The sequence below is a fragment of the Typopeltis vanoorti genome, chromosome 23 (assembly GCF_054136105.1).
Source record: "Typopeltis vanoorti isolate ZY-2024b chromosome 23, IOZ_Tvanoo_1.0, whole genome shotgun sequence".
NCBI lineage: Eukaryota > Metazoa > Arthropoda > Arachnida > Uropygi > Thelyphonidae > Typopeltis > Typopeltis vanoorti.
The window spans coordinates 45,295,312-45,316,615 of NC_143571.1; the positions used below are offsets into that span (position 1 = coordinate 45,295,312).

General features: G+C 34.5%; 1 protein-coding gene across 2 annotated transcripts in view; it reads left to right on the plus strand.

Moving 5' to 3' along the window:
• Positions 1-18,970, plus strand: part of LOC150093813 (SAC3 domain-containing protein 1) — a 120,962-nt gene extending 101,992 nt beyond the window's left edge. For both annotated transcript variants that reach the window (XM_090412985.1, XM_090412984.1), the window contains one exon: positions 18,859-18,970. In XM_090412985.1, coding sequence (XP_090269111.1) covers positions 18,859-18,942 — 84 coding nt within the window. In that variant the 3' untranslated portion in view covers positions 18,943-18,970. The remainder of the gene's footprint in view (positions 1-18,858) is intronic.
• Positions 18,971-21,304: the final 2,334 nt, after the last annotated feature.

The window sequence follows — 21,304 nt, forward strand, 5'->3', positions numbered from 1 at the left end:
TTAAAAGTAGCTAAACAAAGTTTAGCTATTACTAAGATTATAGAAAACAAATATCAGGAAGGTTGCAAAATGTTCTGCAAGCTATTGAAGAAGACTAGAAATGGAGGAAAGAGTACTGTAAAAGAAATTAAAGATAATGAAATTGACATGAAAATGGAAGATAAAGATATCCTAGATGTCTGGAGTAATTACTTTGAAAGACTATTTGAAAAACAAGGACAAAACAGTACCATATATCAATACTTATTCAAAAAGCCATCAAAAACTTGAAATATAGAAAGGTAGATGTCTGGAATAGATGATATTCGACCAGAAATGCTCAAATATAAGAGTTTTGCAATGGCTACATTACATAATTCAGGGGACTTAGATGCACCAGATGATTGGAGTAGAACTCTCAAAGTTCCTTTCTATTAAAAAAAAAAAGGGGAATAAATGTGAGAAGTACAGATGAATTTCTCTACTAAGTGTTCCAGGTAAGATTTATGCAAACATTCTTGAAAGAGGCAGAAAAATAAGAAAACTTGGAGAAGAACAATCTGAGTTCAAGTAAGATAGAGGTGTCAAGATCATATTTTCACTTTATGACAAATGTTGAGAAATCATGGGAGTATGGCAAGGATCTCTACTTAAGTTTTATAGATCTGGAAAAGGCATACAACAAATTGCCTAGAGAAAAGCTTTTTAAAACACTAAAATTATGTAGGGTAGTGAAACATTATACAAAGCAATACATGGTCTATATTTAAGTTGTAAGTCAACAGTTAGAATTGAAGGAAATATAGGAAGATGGTTTGATGTAAAATCAGGGTAAGACAAGGATTCACATTAACTCTGCTCTTATTATTCATCATCTGATATTAGAATCGGAGATTTAATTCTTAAACCACAAATGGTTTATTCAGCTTTTTATTGTGTAGCCTTTTTTTTCTCTTTTGTAACCACAACTGCAATACTGTATCAGCTAATTTGCTTCTCCAACTGTTTTATGCAGGAATTTTTTATTCTGCCAAGTTCGTGTTGCACAATATTACAGCTAAATCCTGTCATTGTTTCACTGTTATAGTTGCTGTCTTTCTTTGGTGCTTTACATTTGTTCTACAGTCACACATCTCCATTCTTGTTGTATTTAAGTGATTTTGTTGGTTATCATTTGGATTATCTGTATTCAGGAAGTCTCCCTCAAGAAATAGACAATTGAATTTAAATCTACTACAGCATAACATCTTTGGCTTATTCCAGTGAACTCTGTCTAGTGTCAATGGCATGAGAAGTAAGGCCTGAACCCTCTGATTCCAGAAATCTTATGTAATTTTACTATTCTTTGATTCTGATTTTAGCAATCAACAAGAACAGAATACTAAATAGATACCAGGTAAGGACAGTGGAGGTAATTTATCTTTAGTAAGTAAGCAACTTTCATGCTGGTTTGAAAGTAGTGTATAGATTGTATCTGCAGAAAATCCTTGCTGTTTGTTCATAAGTTTCTTTAAGATAAAGTATAGAAATCCTCTTCACATCAGATTGTAGTCCAGCGAAGGGATGATAATTATCAATTATTTTCTGGTTGGTAGTTTCTTTCTATCCATTAGACAACAAAGCAATTCATAGTTTATTTAATTCTGAAAGAAGGGAGTCTGAAGAACAGTGGATGTGCTCTGTGTACAAGACTTTTTTTGATAATGCCTGTCTTATGTGAAGGATGATTATATGAAGCTGGGTGGATGTACCAATGAAGGTAGGCTTCCTGTAGATGGAAAATTCAATATTGCATAGAGTGATGGATTACAAAGGTATCCAAGAAGGAAACACTGCTGTCAAATTTGCATTCAATTGTGACTTTGATACATTTCCCTAAGGAGTTTATTCTGTTCCAAAAATTGCAGTTATTCTGTTTCAGAGTGGAACCAGACTGGAAATATTTCATCAACAGAACATAACCAGATACAGGTTTGAAGAAAAAGGGTGTTTTAAATTTTGCTTTCCAGATGCTCCATGTAGTAATCAGCCAAAGCAGGTGAGAGACTGTTCATCGCTGTTCCTTCTATTTGTTGATACAGTTTGTTTTTCCATGTGAAATATCTTGCATTGATGGTAAATTTAAACAAATTAGCAATTCCCTCAGCAAAATCATCTTGTAAAAACTGAAGAGTTTCTTGAAGAGGTCTGTTATCCAATTGACATATTGAATTACAGTATATAAATGGAGAAGCCACATCAAAGAGACCATAATTTCAGAGTCCATCTTTAATTTTCACCTTGAAGTCATTACTGTTTTTAGTGTAAGAATTGGTTTGGCCAGTGAAGTTTTGAAGAAAATTCAAAAGTATTTGGCTAAATAAGTAGGTGAACCAATGCAGTCAATTGGGTGCATTGAATAATTTGACTTGTGTACCTTGGGAAGGCCATAGATATGTGAGGGACAAGCATAATGAATTCACAATTTTTCAGCAGTGTTAGCATCTAAAAAATGTTTGGTTCAATAATTTGTTTATTTGGCTTTGAGTAGAATCCCTGCTAATTATAATATATGTTGATTTGTCCATAGGTTTTTGATTATACTTGGCAGTATCTGTCGGCAGTGGTATTATCTTTGTCTGCTTTTGTGATGACAGTGTTAGTGTTTTGGCTAAGGGAATGAAAAACATATAGTTCTGATAATTGTTCAAGAAGTTGGTTTAGCTTTATATAAAATCTATGCAATTTCAAACCGAAGTTTATTAGCTTCATCTGTATGTAAGTTTCTGATTCCTCTTTCCATGAAATCTAAATATGGTATATGTTGAGGTGATAATACAAAATCCAGACCTTTTGATAATATTCATGAGTCAGGGGACTTTTAGTTAAATTTATAACCCGTTTGTTGTGGATTAGGTGGCAGTTAAATGAAGCAGTTGCTTCAACCTCCACCTAGTCTGTCTTCTTCTTCTTCTTCTTCAACCTTTTGGTTCTGTCCACTTCTGGACGAAGGTCTCCCCCATGATTTTCCAGATCACTCGGTTTTCTGCCTCTCCCATCCTTCTCACTCCTGCAATTTGTTTTAGTTCATCCCTTTATCTTCTTCTCGGTCTTCCTCTTTGTCTTGCTCCATCCATCGGTCTCCACTCTGTTGTTTTTCTAGTCCATCTCCTGTCACTGCATCTGGCAATATGGCCAAGCCCATCTCCACTTAGCCTGTTTAATGTATTTTACAATATCCGTGACACCTGTTTGAGATCTTATCCAGGTATTTGTCTTCCTATCTCTTAATGTTATTTTTAGCATACTTCTTTCCATGCGATGTTGTGTTGTTCTCAGTTTTTGTTTAGGGCTTCTGTTAAAGTCCATGTTCCTCCTCCATATGTTAGGGCAGGAGGTATGCACTGGTCGAAAGCTTTCCTTTTTAGACTCATAGGGATGTCACTTCTGAATATGTCTCTCATTTTCCCATAAGCCATCCATCCAAGATGAATTCTTCATTCAATCTCTTTTCTTTGGCACTCCTCAAAGGATAACAATTGGCCCAAATACACATATGAAGTAATTGTTCTATTTCATGGTTTTCAACTTTGACAGTTCTATGGTTAATATATTTATTCATCACTATTTTTGTTTTTTCTCTATTTATTTTTAATCCAATTATTCTGGAGGCTTCATTTAGCTGATTTAGCCTTTCTTCCAGATCTTCAAGATTATCTGCTATTAGGACAATATCATTTGCAAATTTCAGATGATGCAGCCTTTCTCCATTTATGTTTATTCCTAAAGATAAATTACCTCCACTATCCTTACCTGATATTATCAAGTAACCTATTCTTGTCAACTATTTTGAACAGACTGACTATTCTCCTAAGATCAGAATCTAAGAGCACCAAGATTACGTAAGATTTCTGGAATCAGAGGGTTCAGGCCTTGCTTCTCATGCCATCGACATTATACATAGAATTCACTGGAATCAGCCAAAGATGTTACATTATAGTAGATTTAAATGACATTGTCTATTCCTTGAAACGTGTCAAACACTGTCATCACCCTCACCAAGTTTTGGGAATTAATTGCTATAAATAATTTCATAATTTTTTTAATTATTGATTTATTTTGTATTATTTCTTATTTATATTCTTTTTTTTTCTTTTTTTTTTTTTTGGATTGCACAACTAAACTGACCTAGTTCCTTGGAACTGTTATACAAGTAGTATTCTATTTCTCTCACGTTCACACACCTTTATTTATTTTTACCAATCAACTGTGTCATTTATGTTAATGAGTGCAAGTTTGCGAGGTTTGGTTACTATAATAAATGTATATTATTCCCTCCCTTTCATCTGACCAATATTCTTATGTCAGTCATGGCTTAAATTAACAATAATTTAATTTTTTATCCTTTGTTGGTTAGATAATTCCAAGTTAGTTTTTTTTTGGGGAGAGGGATTAGTGCATTGACATTCATTATCACTGTGTTGCACAAATTAATGAAGCTTTAAAAATTTCACAGTATTTACTTAAACTATTAACGTATGTACAAGTAATTAATCATAAAAACCTTATAAAACCAATCTTAAATAGTTTCTTCTCTTATCCTATTCATTGTTTAGGAATAAACAAATTAATTCTACCAGTTAAATCTAGCATTTAGCTCCACATGTGAAAGTTATTATTATTATTAATACGTGACACCTCCAGGGAGTCCAAACACTATTCGAGGGAGGGCACCTACTTACTGCTCTCTGTCTCCACTACTCTACAATGAACCACAACTACCATCATCATCTAAACCAATGGCATCTACTGCCCATCACTATCACTAGTATTTTCACAGACAATCACAAACATGTATTCCTACGGCAGGATTCAAACTCGCAGCCTTTTGGTTAGAGAGCGGATACACTAACCACTCGGCCAACCAGGTCAGCGGTTCATTTAACCTTTAAACTCTTCCTTGAAAGTAACAGTATTTTTGACTTTCGACATAGACAAATAATTAAAGGCATCGACATAGACAAATAATTAAAGGCATCATAAACAATACAAAATTATTACTGCTAAATAAAAAGCGGGAACATATTACTCGAATAGTCCATGTGCAACTTTACTTCCTTTAGCATTCACAACAAACTCTGAATTCTTCTGGAATATAATTATCACTTAAGTATACATTTGCTGCACATTTCCTTTCCATTTGAATGACAACGTTCTTTACCTTCCTGCCGTCTTTGCTTCATTTTTCCTGCCATTTCTCTTTTCTTTGACACTGACTTCTGCTATCGATTCATCATTGACCGAGGTCATCCTCAGTCAATGATGAATGTGTTTTCCACTAATGAAATTCTTCCTTGCCAACGAACACACCTTCCTGTTGTCTTTCCTTCTTACTGTCGAGTCCTACTTGACAATTTCTATATGATGACTTTCATTGTGACGACCTGTATGAGACCTTCACATTGTGACTCTCCAAATGAGACACTACATTGTGACACTCCAGATGAGATACTCTACATTGTGATGACCTTGTCTTCAAAAGCAACAGCTTTTATACAAAAAGTCTTATGCACATGCTTGTTTCTGAGGATTCACAGTGCAGACTTACGTTATACACATTATACTGATATCACAGTTCTTATGTCACAAATTTGAATAACACGTAATTTGCATTATGAATGCAATTTACATATCTGAAATGTATTTCTCAAGTTTTTTTCACAAGCAGAAACTTGTAAAAGTGAAAACATGTTACATAAAACATCCATGTAATATTTTACAGAATTTTAATGTTGTTTTCTCCTGTTTACTCATCTGTAGTTGTGACAAATAGAAGTATGACTTATGCCAGCGTTTCCCAGATTTTTCCTATGACGGAACACTTTACAAATCCTGAAATTTTCACAGAGCACCTTGGTTATTTTGTAATGTATTAATAATTAATTATGGCATAATCATAAAGAGTATTAGTACATTTATGTATATGGTGTGACATGTTGACAAATATAAAATTATATAAAATCACTGACTAATGAAATCTTGTAGCATATTTTAGTTTCCTCGGGCCAACATCATTAAATTAATGTGCTGATTTTCATTGACATATCCCATTCTGATTACCAAAAATTTATAATTATTATGAATTATTTATGTATTATTATAAGTACTTACGAGTGAATGCACATCCTGGACATTTGTACATCCTGGAGATCACTTTGTAGGCTGGAGGGGATTAATCACTATTTGTTGCATCACAAACACCTTCAATAAGAGATTTCTTAACACCAAAATTAAACAAAGTCTCTTGTCTCTTATTCATATTAAAATTTAAATCTGTAGGTCTATTACTTTTAAAAAATCACAGCACTACAGTTTTGAAACAAGCACTTTCACCCTACAATACAAACTTGCAAAGAAAGTATTCAGTATTACTAGATTTGAGAACTGGATACAGACTACCTTGATCTTCAATTTCAGTGGAAAAATTTTCTTTATACTTCCTTGCTGATTGGTCACTAACATTTTGCAGGCAATTTTTATGACCAGTCATAAACAGTGTATTCCCTTTCCCGAACTACTTCCATGTTTAAAAATACATGGCTTGGCCGCTGACATCATGGAACACTTGTTCATTTTCTGCGGAACAGAATTTGGGAAACCCTGACTTATGCTATTCGACTCATTCTTGTGATAATATTTTGAATGTTGTAACCAATTCGTTTGCCCTTTCCCTGAATGATGCTCATAATATATAGGAATTGTAAATAAATTCTAATTTCCTTTACATTTGTTAAATCGTTTTTTTAAAGTATCCTTATATTTCAGTCTTCTAAGGTGATCTGTACAAATCCAGTTAGATCTTGATCTTCCAGTGGGTCTTTTTTTTTCATGCCACCCTGGCAATATAAAATAAAAATCAACACAGATAAGACTAAAATCATTGTTACAGGCAAAATCCCTATCAATAAAGAGCATATAGACATCAGTGGGGAACAAATAAAACAATTGAAAAGCTTTAAATATTTAGAAAGCCTAATAACAGAAGATGGCAGAACAAGAGAAGACATAAGATCAAGAATAAACAATGCAAAAGCCCAATTCTCTAAGATGAAAAGCATTTTAACAGGCAACCTCAACCTACAATTGGAAAAAAAATTAGTAAAGACATTGATATGGAGCATTGCACTGTATGGATGTGAAACCTGTATTCTAGGCAGAGAAGATGTAAGAAGATTGGAGGCTTTTGAAATGTGGTGCTGGCGTTGCATGAACAAAATAAAAGACAGAAAAAAAATCAAATCAACAAGTCCTGAGAGAGAGATAAACGAAACAAGAACTCTAATAAAAATCGATCAAAATTAGAAGGGATTGGTGGTTTGATATACTTCGACATAGAGGGGAAAAGAAGAGGCAGACCAAGGAAAAGCTTTCTTGACCAAGTCAAAGACAGCACGGGTTTGAGAAGTTACCAAGAGGTTAAGAAGAAAGCCAATGACAGAGCGGAATGGAGGAAATTGCTGCTGAGCTACCAGTCCCAAGACTGATGCAACTGATGAAGAAGATCCTGGCAAAAACACTTGTTTTGCTAACCTTTCCTCTCCTATTTTGTTTAACACGTTCATTGCCAAATCACGCGATATCGCGTGTTGCGAGTTCTCACCTCCCGGCCGATCACGCGTTATCGTGTAGACGTCGCTATCAAGTTTCTAAGCGGAATAGTATAGTGGCCACAGCGAAACGGCGCGTAATATTTATATTGGCCACTAGGGAAGGGATCGACTTTCATGGAGTGGGGATGGCCGCCAGCCATTGTCTATTGTTTATGTTAGCCAGTGCACACAGTGGCGGTGTTCGGACAAGGCGACGACGTGACGATTTTGTTTAGTTATTCGTTGATTTAGCGTGCTTGATGTTTGGTTTTTATTTATTTTGAGTATTGTTTTTTTTTTTTTTTTTTTTTAATAAGTTCCCTATAAATGTTGATTTTTGATAATTATTTTTTTCTATTTGTACGTTATTTTTAAAAATTCTATGTGATTATAAAAGACTGATAATTAAAGTTATAATTATTATATTTAAATGTTTTTTATTTGTAAAATATATAATTTATTTGACCGAATTACATATCACGCGATATCGCGTAATAGATATTTAGAGTACATAATAATAAAAGCATATAAATAATATATTTAACTTATTTTGAGCACAATAAAATCTAAATAAAAAAATAAAAAAAATTTGGCCACCACACGAAATTCCAATTTTCAGCTTGGCAATGAACTTGTTAAATGGCCATACCTGATTAGCTCTGTTCACATGTTCCTCAATGCTAACAATCTCATATTCCTTCCTGATATTCACATTTTTAATATGGTTCTATCACTGATGCCATCTATTCACTATCCTAATTTTTCTCAGAATTCTCACATCTGTGGCTCCCAGTCTTTAATTAAGCCTTTTAGTCTAAGATAGTTGTCAGTTCCATAAGTTTAAACTGGTTTGAATGCTATCTAATAGACATACAGCCAGTTTAGTCTTTTAACTAATTTATTCCATATAAATTTATTCAGTTGACTCCCTGCTATTCTGTCTTTTCTAATTCATGTCTATTTCTATAATTTAATTTGCTATCCTCACTAAAACTTGTGCCTAAATTGTTGAAATACTTTACCTGTTCTATAGAGTTTCCATTCAGGAAGTGGTTGATGATGTCAGTTCTGCTTATTTTCATAGCCTTTCTTTTTATTACTGAGTTTCATACTAAATTTATTACAAATGTTATTAAATTTAGTTGGGAATCCTGCAGACTAGTACAACAATTTATCAGTATAGCATAATGTTCATGAAGTAAAACAGCTGAGCTGAATATCTCCAATTTTGATATTAGTCCTAATGCCACTTTTCTTCATAATGTAATCCATATAAATGATGAAGAACAGCAGGGATAATGTGCACCCTTCTATCACTTCATTTAACATCAAACCATCTTCCTGTACTTCTTCCTTTAATTCTAACTGCTAACTTATATTTCAAATATGGACTATGTGTTGCTTGATATAGTGTACCATTTAGCCTATATAATTGTAGGATTTTGAATAGCTTTTCTCTTGGTTTCATTATATATCTTCCAAGTATATACGAGGGTGGTCTGAAAAGTTCTCGGCCTCAACCATAGATCGCAACAATATCGGCTTTTCTCTTGGTTTCATTATATGTCTTCCAAGTATATATGAGGGTGGTCTGAAAAGTTCTCGGCCTCAACCATAGATTGCAACAATATCGGCAAGATTTTTGTTTTCTAAGCTGGTACATCTGTCATAAGCATCCATGTTGAAATTGCAAGTCATTCAGTTAAGTAGGTTTTTTTATACAGCTGTCTGAAGCAAAACTGATGTCTGTATCCCTTGAAATGGATAACATTGAGTATCGTGTGGTTAAAAAATTCTTTGTAAAAGAAGGTTTAATGCCAAAAAAAAAAATTCATTCGAAGTTCATAAAAGTTTACAGGCACTCTTCTCCTTTGTTTTTGACAATTAAGAAAGGGGCTGCCAAGCTTAAACATGGTGGTACCAGCCTTGAAGATGATCCATGTGATGGATGTCCAAAAAGTGTAACAACACTAGAAATCATTGATCAAGTGCACGATATGATATTGGATGACTGGCGAGTCAAAGTGTGTAAAATTGCTGAGACTATACGCATTTCAAAAGAACTTGTACGATATATTTTGCACGAAGAATTGCAAATGAAAAAGCTTTGGGCAAGATGGGTGCCGTGCTTACTCACAGCAGATCAAAAACGCACTCACATGAAAATCTCTGAAAACAGTGCTTGGAACTTTTTAACAAGAATAAAACTGATTTTGTGTGTCGATTTATTACTACGGATGAGACTTGGATTCACCGTTACACACCAGAATCCAAACAGCAGTCAAAGTGGTGGACAGAAGCCGTTGTTCAGTGCCAAAGAAGACAAAGTCAGTTCCCTCAGCAGTAAAGGTAATGGCATTGGTGTTTTGGGATGCTAAAGGCATTTTGTTTATTAATTATCTTGAAAAGGGTAAAACAATAACTTGGGGAATATTATTCCGATCTTTTAACCAGTCTAGAAGAAAAAATTCGTGAGAAAAGACCCGGTTTGCAGAAGAAAACGATCATATTTCATCAGGACAATGCACCTGCACACAAAGGTGCTTTGCAATCGGAAAATTAAGATCTGCACTATGAATTGTTGGAACATCCACCCACCTATTCCCCAGATTTGGCTCCCTCTGACTTCTATCTCTTCCTCACTGGTCAGCGTTTTTCTTCGAATCAAGAGGTGATTGCAGCTGTAGAGGGGTATTTTGCAGATCTTACTGAGAACCACTACAGGGACAGGATAATGGTGCTTGAGCATCGCTGGAATAAATGTATTAGTCTTAAGGGAGATTATGTTGAAAAATAAAAATAATTTTGAAATTATAAATTCTTTTTTTCATTGTTAGGCCGAGAACTTTTCGGACCTCCTTCGTACAGACCTCAAATACAGATCGATCCTTGTTATATTCAATGATTTTTCTAACAAAAATGTCATCCTATCAACCCCTATTTTGTCTGAACCCAGCTTGTTCTTTTCCATGTTTCTCTTCCACAGATTTTTCCTGAGGAAATTTTCACAGATGCCTGTATAAATCTTAACTGGAACACTCAGTAATGAAATTCCTTTAATTCTCACATTCAATTGTTATTTTCCCTTTTACAGATGGTTACTATGAGTATTCTACTCCATCTCAAATTTGACCAGACCATTTGAATTATCCACTTTCTTCTTCGTCTCCTCTTGCTCTTCTGTTTAAGACAGGTTGAGTTTTCCATTGAGCAGGATCTTCCAATCTTCTCTATTCCTTGCTTTTCAAAAAAGTTCATTATAAGTTCTACATCCTAAAATGTTCTTTATTGATTTCAACAGGTGATTTTTGTTCTCCCGGGTCTTCTTCTTCTTCTTTTTTTTTTTTGGTTGTAAGGGTATTTATTAGGATGTTAGGTAGTCTGTCTGCAGAATGGCTGAACATCTCAGTTGTTGTTTTCTCATTTTTTCTAATATTGTCTTCTTATATGATAATTCTTGTTTAACTGTGCTATTTGTTTTCTTTTCTATCCAACTTGTTTTGTTTATTTTTCTTAAGCATTTCATTTCAAATGCCAACAGTTTTTTCTCTTCTCTTTTCTTAATTGTCCATACTTCTACTCCGTAGTTAACTGTTGGTATAATTATTGATTTGTATAATTTGATTTTGGCTTGTTTAGATATCTTGTTTGTTTTCCAGATTTTCTGTAATTTTCCCATGGTGGTCCATCCTATCGCTGTTCTGTGTTTGATTGTTTCTGTTAGTTTTGATCCAAGATATATGAAGTTATCTACTTGTTCTATTTGTTCTCCATTCAGGGCAACTGAGATTTTAGTTTTGTTCCCCCCTGTTTTCATCACTTTTGTCTTTTGTATATTTATTACTATGTCATATATTTTTACAGTTTTCATTTAGTTTGTTTACCAGTCTTTGTAATTCATTTTGGGTTCTTGCAGTAAGAACAAGATCATCTGCATATTTCATATTATTTATATTTAAGCCTTGGATATTGATTCCAGGCTCATTATCTATTGCATTCTTTACAACTTCTTCTAGATATATATTGAATAGGCATGGGGATAGTAGACATCCTTGCATTACTCCTTTTTGGATCTCTCTCTCTGGGTTCTGTTGTGAGTGTGTTCTTTTTAATTATTGCATAAATATATAACACAGAAACTGTATTATATATTTATCTATTTCTTTTTCTAGTAAAACTTTAAGAATTTCTCTATCGATGCTATCGAAAGCTTGTTTAAAGTCTATAAAACAATGATATAGTTCTTTATGGTCTTCCCAGCTGAGTTCTGCTAGTTGGTGCAATGCAAAAATCTGGTCTATTGTTGAATGGTTTCCTCGGAAACCAGCTTGTTCTGTGCCTATCAACCCCTGTGAAATTGTATAATCTATTTTGTATAATTCTTATGAATATTTTATAGCTGTGAGAGAGTATATTGATTGGTCTGTAATTTCTGCAATCTCTTTTGTCTCCTTCCTTGTATATTGGGATGATCTTTCCAGTTCTCCAGTCATTTGGTATCTCTCCTGTTGAATATTTAACAATCCTATTCTGTTGATGTGCTGTCTCCATATGACTACAGTTCAGTAGGGATAGTATCAATACCTGGTGCTTTATTTTTCATTTGTTTTATGACATATCTAACTTCTTCTTTTAAAATTTTTGGGTGATCATTAATTTGTCCTATTGTTGGCATTGTAGTTTTATTTTCTTGATGGAAGATAATCTTAAAATGGTTCGACCAAATTTTCCTTATCTCTTCAATATCCCCTGTTTCAGTCATCTTGATGTGTATTATTGTTACTGCTTTTGCTGAGAATTCCTTTATAATTTCTCTTGTAGTGTCACAGAAAACTTTTAGGTTGTTTTGTTGATATGCTTCTTTGCATTTTTTAGCTTTTTCTTCTAGCCATTTTTCGTTGGCTTTTTTTTTTTGCACAGGTTATCAACTTTATTTTTTATGCTTCGTATTTTTCTCTATTCTTTTTGTTGTTTTGTTGGTTTATAAGTATCTTGGATTCTCTTTTATCTTCTGTGTTTAGGATTTCTTGGGTTATCCACTGATTGTTTATTTTGGGTTTGTTACCTAGAATGTCTTTTGCATTTGATAGCACTCTTCCTTCTTCCCAGTATTTTCCACTGTTCTGAGAGATGAGGGAGGTTAATCTCAGGTGCATCTGTTCTGAAAATTGACTTCTGATTGAGCTGTCTTTTAGTTTTGATAGATTGAATCTTTCTTCTTTACTGGTATTATTTTTCCTGTTAAATTTTATTTTCACTTTGGCAGTTAATATTTCATGGGTGGTGTCAAAATCGAAACTTTAATTATTTGACCTCTTTCTTTTACTTGAAATTTAGCTGTGATTATTCTAGGCGATACTGGTTTTATTTCAATTATTGAGTGTGTAAATTTCTTTTCAATTAATAATGCTACTTCTTCTCTGTGTATGTTATCTTTTTTTTCTCCTGATAAGTATAGTCTTCCTTCTGATAAATCCATAAATACTTCTTCATACCAATGGTCTCTGATATACCTAAAATATTCCATTTCAGTCTTTAAATTTTCCTGGGCTATCTGCAGTTTTCCAACTCAGTATAATGATCTTATGTTGAGGGTTGCTACATGTTTCACGTCTTTTACTGATCACATTACTGATTTCTCACCCACTCTATATGGTTCTCGAGTAGGCACGTCGGCTGTCCTGCATGCAGTAGCATTTTTTCTGTTTGTAGATTTTCTACGGTTCATGCAAGTTACTGGCATAATAATGTAGCCGGCTTGCCATGCCTCTGCTACGTTCTTTGTTCCACTGCTCTTTATTCTTTATTCAGAGCAACCTGTTTGGGTTTCCCCCATCCGCCACCTGGGGGACATGCCTGGTAGGAGTGTGGTCTCTCTGTGGCAACTGAAAAATTTTATAATTCTATATTTGAACATTTCTAGCTTAATGGCATCTACTCCAGCTGCCTTTTCACATTTCAGGTTTTTAATGGTTTTTCCTGCCTCAGTTATTGATATTTATCCTCTGAATGCATTCCTCTTGAATGTTTTTTAGAATGTCTTGTTTCATTTAGCAATCTTTCAAGATAACTCCAAACATCTAGAATATATTTATCTTCAGGTTTCATATCACATGATTTCTTTTACAGTACTCTTTCCTCCATTTATAAGCTTTTTCACTAGTCTCCAGAAAGATAAATACAGTATCAGGAATATCTTCCTGATATTTATCTTTAACCCTTTAACTGCTGATTTTATATTCTACTGATTCACTTAACTCGGATAATTCTTTTCTCAACTCATTTGTTGTTAACAATTCATCAATTTGATCATCAGTAAGATAACGTGGATATTTACTGGTAGACGCCATATTGTGACATCACTGAAATCCCTGCAGTCATGTGGTTTATGCATTGTGCTGCATATTATTATTATTATTTGTGACACCTTCAAGGAGTCTGGAGACTCATCGCGAGAGGACACCTACTGTACAACTCTCAGTCTCCACCCAAACCTCTACTACCAATCAATTGTGTGTTCTGTAAGGCCGATTTGGCTGTGCGCAGGATGAAAAATCGAGTTAACTCGATCATAGCAAGTTTGCCATTTTTTTCCGTGCTCAAGTTAACTCAGCCGTAGCAGTTAAATGGTTAATATTCTTACCACAGTCTTTCCATGCTTAGCTACTTTTGCACACAGCTTAGCTCACTTTTTTTCCTCTGTATTCTCTGAGAGCACATTCTGATTAACTTGCTAGGAACCTTCAATGTGCTTTTTTTTCCACGACTGCCTCTAACACCCTGGGTTCCGATTTTTCTAGACTTGCACACACACTGTTATCTTCAGAGTTTGCCATTGATTAACCAAAGTTTGACTCTTGTGTTCAGACTGTTTCATTTTTTTCTGCAATAATATTTGTGCATTTGGAACTACCATTCATCACTGAAAGCAACTCGACTTGGATTCTTTTAAAAAATTTTTCCACGCATTTCTTTTCGGTATGATATCCTAAACAGTTATGAGAGATGAAAATTTTGCAGAGAACTATGTCGTGTGTACTAACTGATGACCTAGGGGCGAGAACCTATTGTCATTCTATTGAACACTTGCTAACACCACAACTTATGCAGCAGAAGGTGATAAAATCAAAGGCACTCTCCAGTGGTATGCAAACAACAGACACAGCGATATCCTCTTCACAGATGAGAAGATTTTCACCACTGAAGAGTTGTTTGACTGCCAAAACAATCTGGTATATGCTCCAGATGGTCACACATCATGTGCCATAACATCCAGGATTCAGAGAGGTCATCACCCACATCAGTGGTGGTTTAGTGGAGGGATATCCAAGTTAGATTTCTGTAAGAAAGGAATCAAAAACCTTTCTCACAGAAATGCAACTTTTTTCAGTTGACCTTCCAACAGCCCACACAACTCTGGTTGGAGGCAAATGTGTCCAACCATGTATCACCATCTGATTGGCCATCTGGAAGTCCTGGACCAAATCTGTTGAACTTCAAATTTTAGTCAGAGCTTGGTAAGAGTAGCCTTCAAGAAACAACACCCCAGCATCACCAGCCTGAAGGTGGATTAAGAGGAAGCAATGGCAGCGTTTCCATTGGATGTCGTGTGTGCCGCCATCGATATGTGGTCCCCACAGATTTTTGTGTCAAGCCACATATCGATACAACACTTTTGGCTTGCGTGAAGGAAAAAGGGGAACATTTCGAACATTGAGTGCTGCTATATGCATGTTATACATATGGTTTGTAATGAAAACTGTAAATGATTTACTCATATATTAAAGATTTATGGGCTGTTCAAGTTGTAATAGTATTTATGGCTAGACTAGGTACATTTAACTAGAAATTGACTTTGCTTCTTAGGACAGCTCTGTCATTTAATTGTTTGCACCAAAGATGGCTGTGAAACTTGGCTGAAACTTTTGCAAGAAATAAAGATAAATGCATCTGAAGTTTTTTAAGTTGAAATCAGTAAATCTTTTCATTATTTCTTACGTGTCATTATGTTTCTGAAGTAGGTGCCATTATATCACTGTTTCACTGACATTTTTTGCCATATCTGAAACTTAGATATGGTAAAAAATATCCATGAAGCAGACCACTACTTTCTAATAAGACCTAGCCTGGTTTAAAACATGTTTGAGAAATAATGAACAGTTTAATACTGATTATAAAGATTACAGTATAAGTATTGGGGTGTTATAATATAACTATTAGGATAATGTTGCATTATCTGTTGGATAATGCAACAGACTGTACTGTTTCATCTTTGGGATTGTGGTTTTTTTCAAATGTGTTACCTTTCTGCACAAAGATAGTTAATTCATGCATAGCCACAAACTAACATTTTTATGTCATCATCATCAAATTCCTGGCATGTACCTTCAAAGGGTTTACACAATAATATGATAGTGCTACATGACAAACTTACATCATTACTAACTTCCTATCAACAATTTTCCTCCAAATCAATCTTACCTGTCAAGACTCCAGCATTATCAGATCTTATATTTTTGTCTTCTAAGGCATTTTTACTGTATCAGTCCACCTATATCTTGGTCTTCCTCTGGGTCTTTTTCCTGCCAACCTGTGCAGAGAACACTTGTTTTGCTAATCTTTTCTCTCCCATTCTGTTTGTGACCATACCACCTGAGATTAGCTTTGCTAACACATTCCTGGATTTTCCTAATATACTTGCTTTTAATATGATATTGCCATTGATGCCATCTCTTCATGTCCCTAATCTTTCTCAGGACTCTCAGATTCATAAGTTAAAATTGGTTTGAACACTGTCTTATATACAGCTAATTTAGTTGACTAATTTCAATCTTATTCCATATAAATTTATTCATTTAACTTCCTATCATACCAGCTTTGTTGATTTTGTTCTCTATTTCCATGTTTAATTTACAGTCTTCACTAAAAATTGTCCTAAGTAGCTGAAATGTTTTACTTATTCTGTAGGTTCTCCTTTCATGATGCAGTTGATATTTTCAATGCTTCTACCTATTTTCATTGTCTTTGTTTTGTTCTTGCTGACCTTCATACTAAGTCTGTTACATTTTATTCAATTTAGTTAAAGAATCTTGGACTTGTATTGGATTTATGTAGAAGTATAACATCATCTGCATAAAGTAAAGAGCTGAGATTAACATCTCCAATTTTGATATCAGGTTCAATACTGCTTTCCTTCATAATGTGATCCATATAGGTAATAACAGAGGGGATAATGTACATCCTTGTCTGACACCAGATTTAGTATCAAACCATCTTCCTATACCTACTTCAATTCAAACTGCTGATTTACAACTGAAATAAAAACTGAAGATTGCTTGATATAATACCCCACTGACACGATATGACTGTAGCATTTTGAATAACTTTTCTCTTCGCACCTTGTCAAACTCAAAGCAGCTTAAATACAGAATTTTGTTATATTCCCACGATTTGTCAACTATTTATTGTAAAGTGAAAATCTGATCCTGACAGCCTCTATTTGGTCTGAATCCAGTTTGTTCTTCACCAAGTTTCCTTTCCACAATCCTTAACCATTTCTCAAGTATACTTGCATAAATCTTACCAGGAACACTCAGTAGGGAAATAGCTCTCTAATTGTCACATTCAGTTTTATTTCCATTTGATATTATGGGTATTATGAGAGCTCTACTCCAATCATCTGGAATTCTTCCCTCTTTCCATGCCTTCTGAGCTATGCAGTGATGCTCCTGCAAGACTTTTATACCTCCATACATGAGAATTTCTGGTAGAATATCATCTACTCCTGCTGCTTTCCACATTTCAGGCTTTTGATGGTTTTTTCTATTTTAAGTATGGATATATATTCCTGATTGATTCCTGATTCCTGCTGAGTGTTTTTTACCACTATACTGTCCCTGCTTGTTTCATTTAGCAATTTTTCGAAGTAATTACTCCATACATCAAAGTTATCTTTTCTCCAGTTTTCATGTCACCTTTATCATCTCTAATTCCTTTTACATCACTCTTTCTTCCATTTCTGAGATTTTTCAACAACCTCCAGAATATCTTGCCATCTTCTTGATATTTATTTTCTATGTCCTTACCAAAATCTTTCCACAACTTTTGTTTAGTTAGTTTTACACAGTGTTTAGCTTTCTTTGTATTCTCTAAGGTAGCACAAGCTGACTTATTAGGGAAGAACTTTTGATATGCTTTCTTCTTTTCCTTCACTGTTCCTTTAACTTCCTGTGTCCACTTTGGAGTTTTATTTTTCTGTCCTTGAAGTCAACCTTACCACATGCCTCTCTGGCTGAATAAATCAATGTTTTCTTCAGGATTTGCGACTGAATCTCCAAGGTTTGATTTCTATTCTCAAACTCTTTTATTTTTTTCTTGAATAATGTTTGTGTATTTTAGTCTACATTTCACATCTGAGAGCTGCTCAACTTTTTTTTTCGCTTTAAATCTTTCTTACATGTTCTTCTTTTCAATATGAAATTCAATTTTATATCTGCTCAAGACTAAATGGTGATCACTTCCAATTTCAAATCCTCTAGAGTGTACAGTGTCCTGCACCAGCAAGAAAACATCACTGTCAACAATAACATAGTCAATGAGACTTTCTTATTCCTTGCCTCTTCTCTCCATGTGAATTTATGTAGATTTTTATGTTGGAACATTATGTTAGTAATAACCAATCCATGTCCTGAGCAGAAATCGAACAGGTATTTGCCATTATTATATTTTTCTTTTTTCATTGTGTCAGTTGCTTTCTGTAAAACCTCAAAACCTCCACTTCTGCCATAGTTGGCATAGGCACAAATAAGTCTCATTGTCCAGTTCCCCATTCTGATATTTGCCCATATCACTCTACTTGATATTTCCTGCCATTCAAGAAGAGTCTCGTATTTAATGGTGAATACTTTAGCTACTCCTTCTTTTCCCTGATTATTATTGCCTGAATATAAACATTTTGTATTTATTGCTTAGAAAGATCTTGCCAGTTTTTGTCTTTTTTGTTTCAGTCATCCCTATTATGTCAATCTGGTACTTATCCAATTCCTCAACCAGCTCTTTTTTTTTTTTTTTTTGCTCCAGTAGCTGATTTTTTTGCTATTCATCCTGGTTTCTTAGCAAAAACAATGGAGGCCTTGTTTAACTGGGCAATGCTCCAGTCAGCATGAAATTCTGTCATAGCATTTGCTTGAATAATTTTTTTCTGTCATTATATAATATCTATATTTATATACTTGTATTTATTCTTTTACAGATACCACCAGACAAAGAATCATGGCTTGTGGAAAAATCGCAATTAGCTTCACCTTCTGATTTTATTTCTGGAAGATGTCAGTGATAAAATTAAAATATGATGAAAAATGTGATTTAGTTGTCTTTTATTTATGAATAATTTATCATTTAAATTGCATTTATCAAACAGATATTTCTGCTTTAGAATTTAAAGTTACAAAATCTCCTCCATAAACTGAAACAAGAGACTTAGTCTTATTGAATTATAATACCTTTGGCTTCATTCTTTTCAGATAGGGGCATTCCATTTGAAATCATCAAATTAAAATGAAATTGATTACCCTATCTTTTAGATAGAAGATGAAAAAAAAAAATAAAAAATATATATATATCTTGCATGCTGTTAATTATAGCAGCCATTTTTATTTGTCAGATAAACAGATTTGTCACAATTTCAAAGGATTTTAAAATTAATCTTAATCAGATTCGTGGATTCAACCTGGGGCCTGTAGGGTAGAGTACAAAAAAAAAACCCTACCTCCGTACTACTTGGAACACCTTTAAAGCAAGTAGCCACCATCTTAAAAAATTTAGTTTGTCTGAAAATGTAAATACAAAATCAAGACGTAAACACACCTAAAATGTTAGTCTGATCTGATTTACCCTTTCAGTCGTTTCCAACCGTAGGTGACTTTGTAGGCATTGCCCATAAAGTATTCCTGCTGAGATTTTTACAGGATAGTTCACCATTTCTTTCCCCAACCCCAATTGTATCCAGGCTCGGGACCAGCATCTGACTGGGATGTATTCATGACTGTAATTCATGCGTGTTCTGGGGGACGAAAAACCCGAGTTTCAGGGTGAAAAAACCCCCTACCTCCGTATGAGACTGGCTAACTCACCTTTAGTCGAAAAAGACCAGATAAAGGTTCCTCACATCACTGACAGGAATCTACTCAGGTCTTTCCGACCAAAGGGCTTCGTCTATATTGACTGAGCTAAGGAGGCTCTAATATTAAATTAGTAGTAACAAAACAGAAATTGGGCAATCTGTAAATAAGACGTTAAGACTTTTTTTTTTCAATAAGATGCAAATGAAGAATCTAAAAAAAAAAATTTTTTTCTTTTATCTAAAGGATAAAGTGACAAGTAACTCACTTAAAATTAAAATCAGAAATTATTCAACTTCTGTATCCTGATGATTTCACTTTGTATGACTCTAGACTTGTAATGTTGTTTATTATTTTAACGGTATAATAGAACACAGAAACTAAGTAAATAATTAATTTATTAACTTGATGCTGATATTTCACTGGTGTTATAACCAGCATCTTCAGAGCACAAAAACACTGTTTGTCACAATACGCAAGACTAAAACAACATGGTGTACTTAAACAAAATTGTAGCAGCAACACAAAGACTAGAGTCCTGATTTTGGCGCCCTCTATCTGAAAAAAAGAAGAAAAAAAGCCATCATATATTATTAGAGTCCTAGAAAAGTGCTAGTTTTTTCTTAATATGACTGTCTCCCAGATCTTTGGCAAGTTAATACAGCCATATTTGTTGAGATTTGGAGTGTGTTTTAGGGCTTCTGTCGCCTCTAAGAACAATCTCTCTGATTTATACGGGTTTCTGTGTAGTACTTTTGTGTTTTTCCAGTTGATCCTGTCTGCAGGGGTATCCAGTGCATGGTCTGCTAGGCCCGACTTCCCATAATGATAATTCTGGACGTATCTTTTATGTTCACTGATGCGGATGTTCACAGTTCTTCCTGTTTGACCGTAGTAGGCTTGATTGCATGAGCAGGGTACTTGGTAGACTCCTGGATGTGATAAAGGAGGAATGCTATCCTTGGGTGAGCGGATGAGGGTGGCTAATTTGCTACATGGTCTGAATGTAGTGCGTAGTTTATGTTTATTGAGAATTCTTGAGATCTTTTCGGATGTGTCTTTAATGTAAGGGATGGTGACTGTTTTGTTGTAGTTCTCTGTGGTGGATGGTGGGAGGGATTTCTTAGGAGTGTTTAGTATTTTGTTTATTTTGTGGCCGTTGGCCAAGAAGGTGTGGTGTAAGTCAGTCAGAGCCTTGTCATTGGAACAGATTGCTCTCGCTCTATGGGTTAGCATTTTTAATATGCCATATTGTTGAGAAGGATGATGGTGTGATTGTTTGTGTAAGTATCTGCCTGTATGTGTGGGTTTTCTAAAAACTGAAAATGATAAGGAACCATCTGGGAGACGTGTGATGAGTGTATCCAGGAAGGGCAGACAGTTGTTGGTTTCCAGTTCCATAGTAAAGTGGATTTTTGGATGTTGGCTATTTAAATGTGCTAAGAATGTTTTCAATGTCTCAGGGCCATGTGGCCAAATAGCAAGCACATCATCAACATAGCGTAGCCAAAGTGTAGGTTTGAGAGTGGCTGTATTGATTGCTTGTTTTTCCAGGTGTTCTATGTAAAAGTTGTCTGG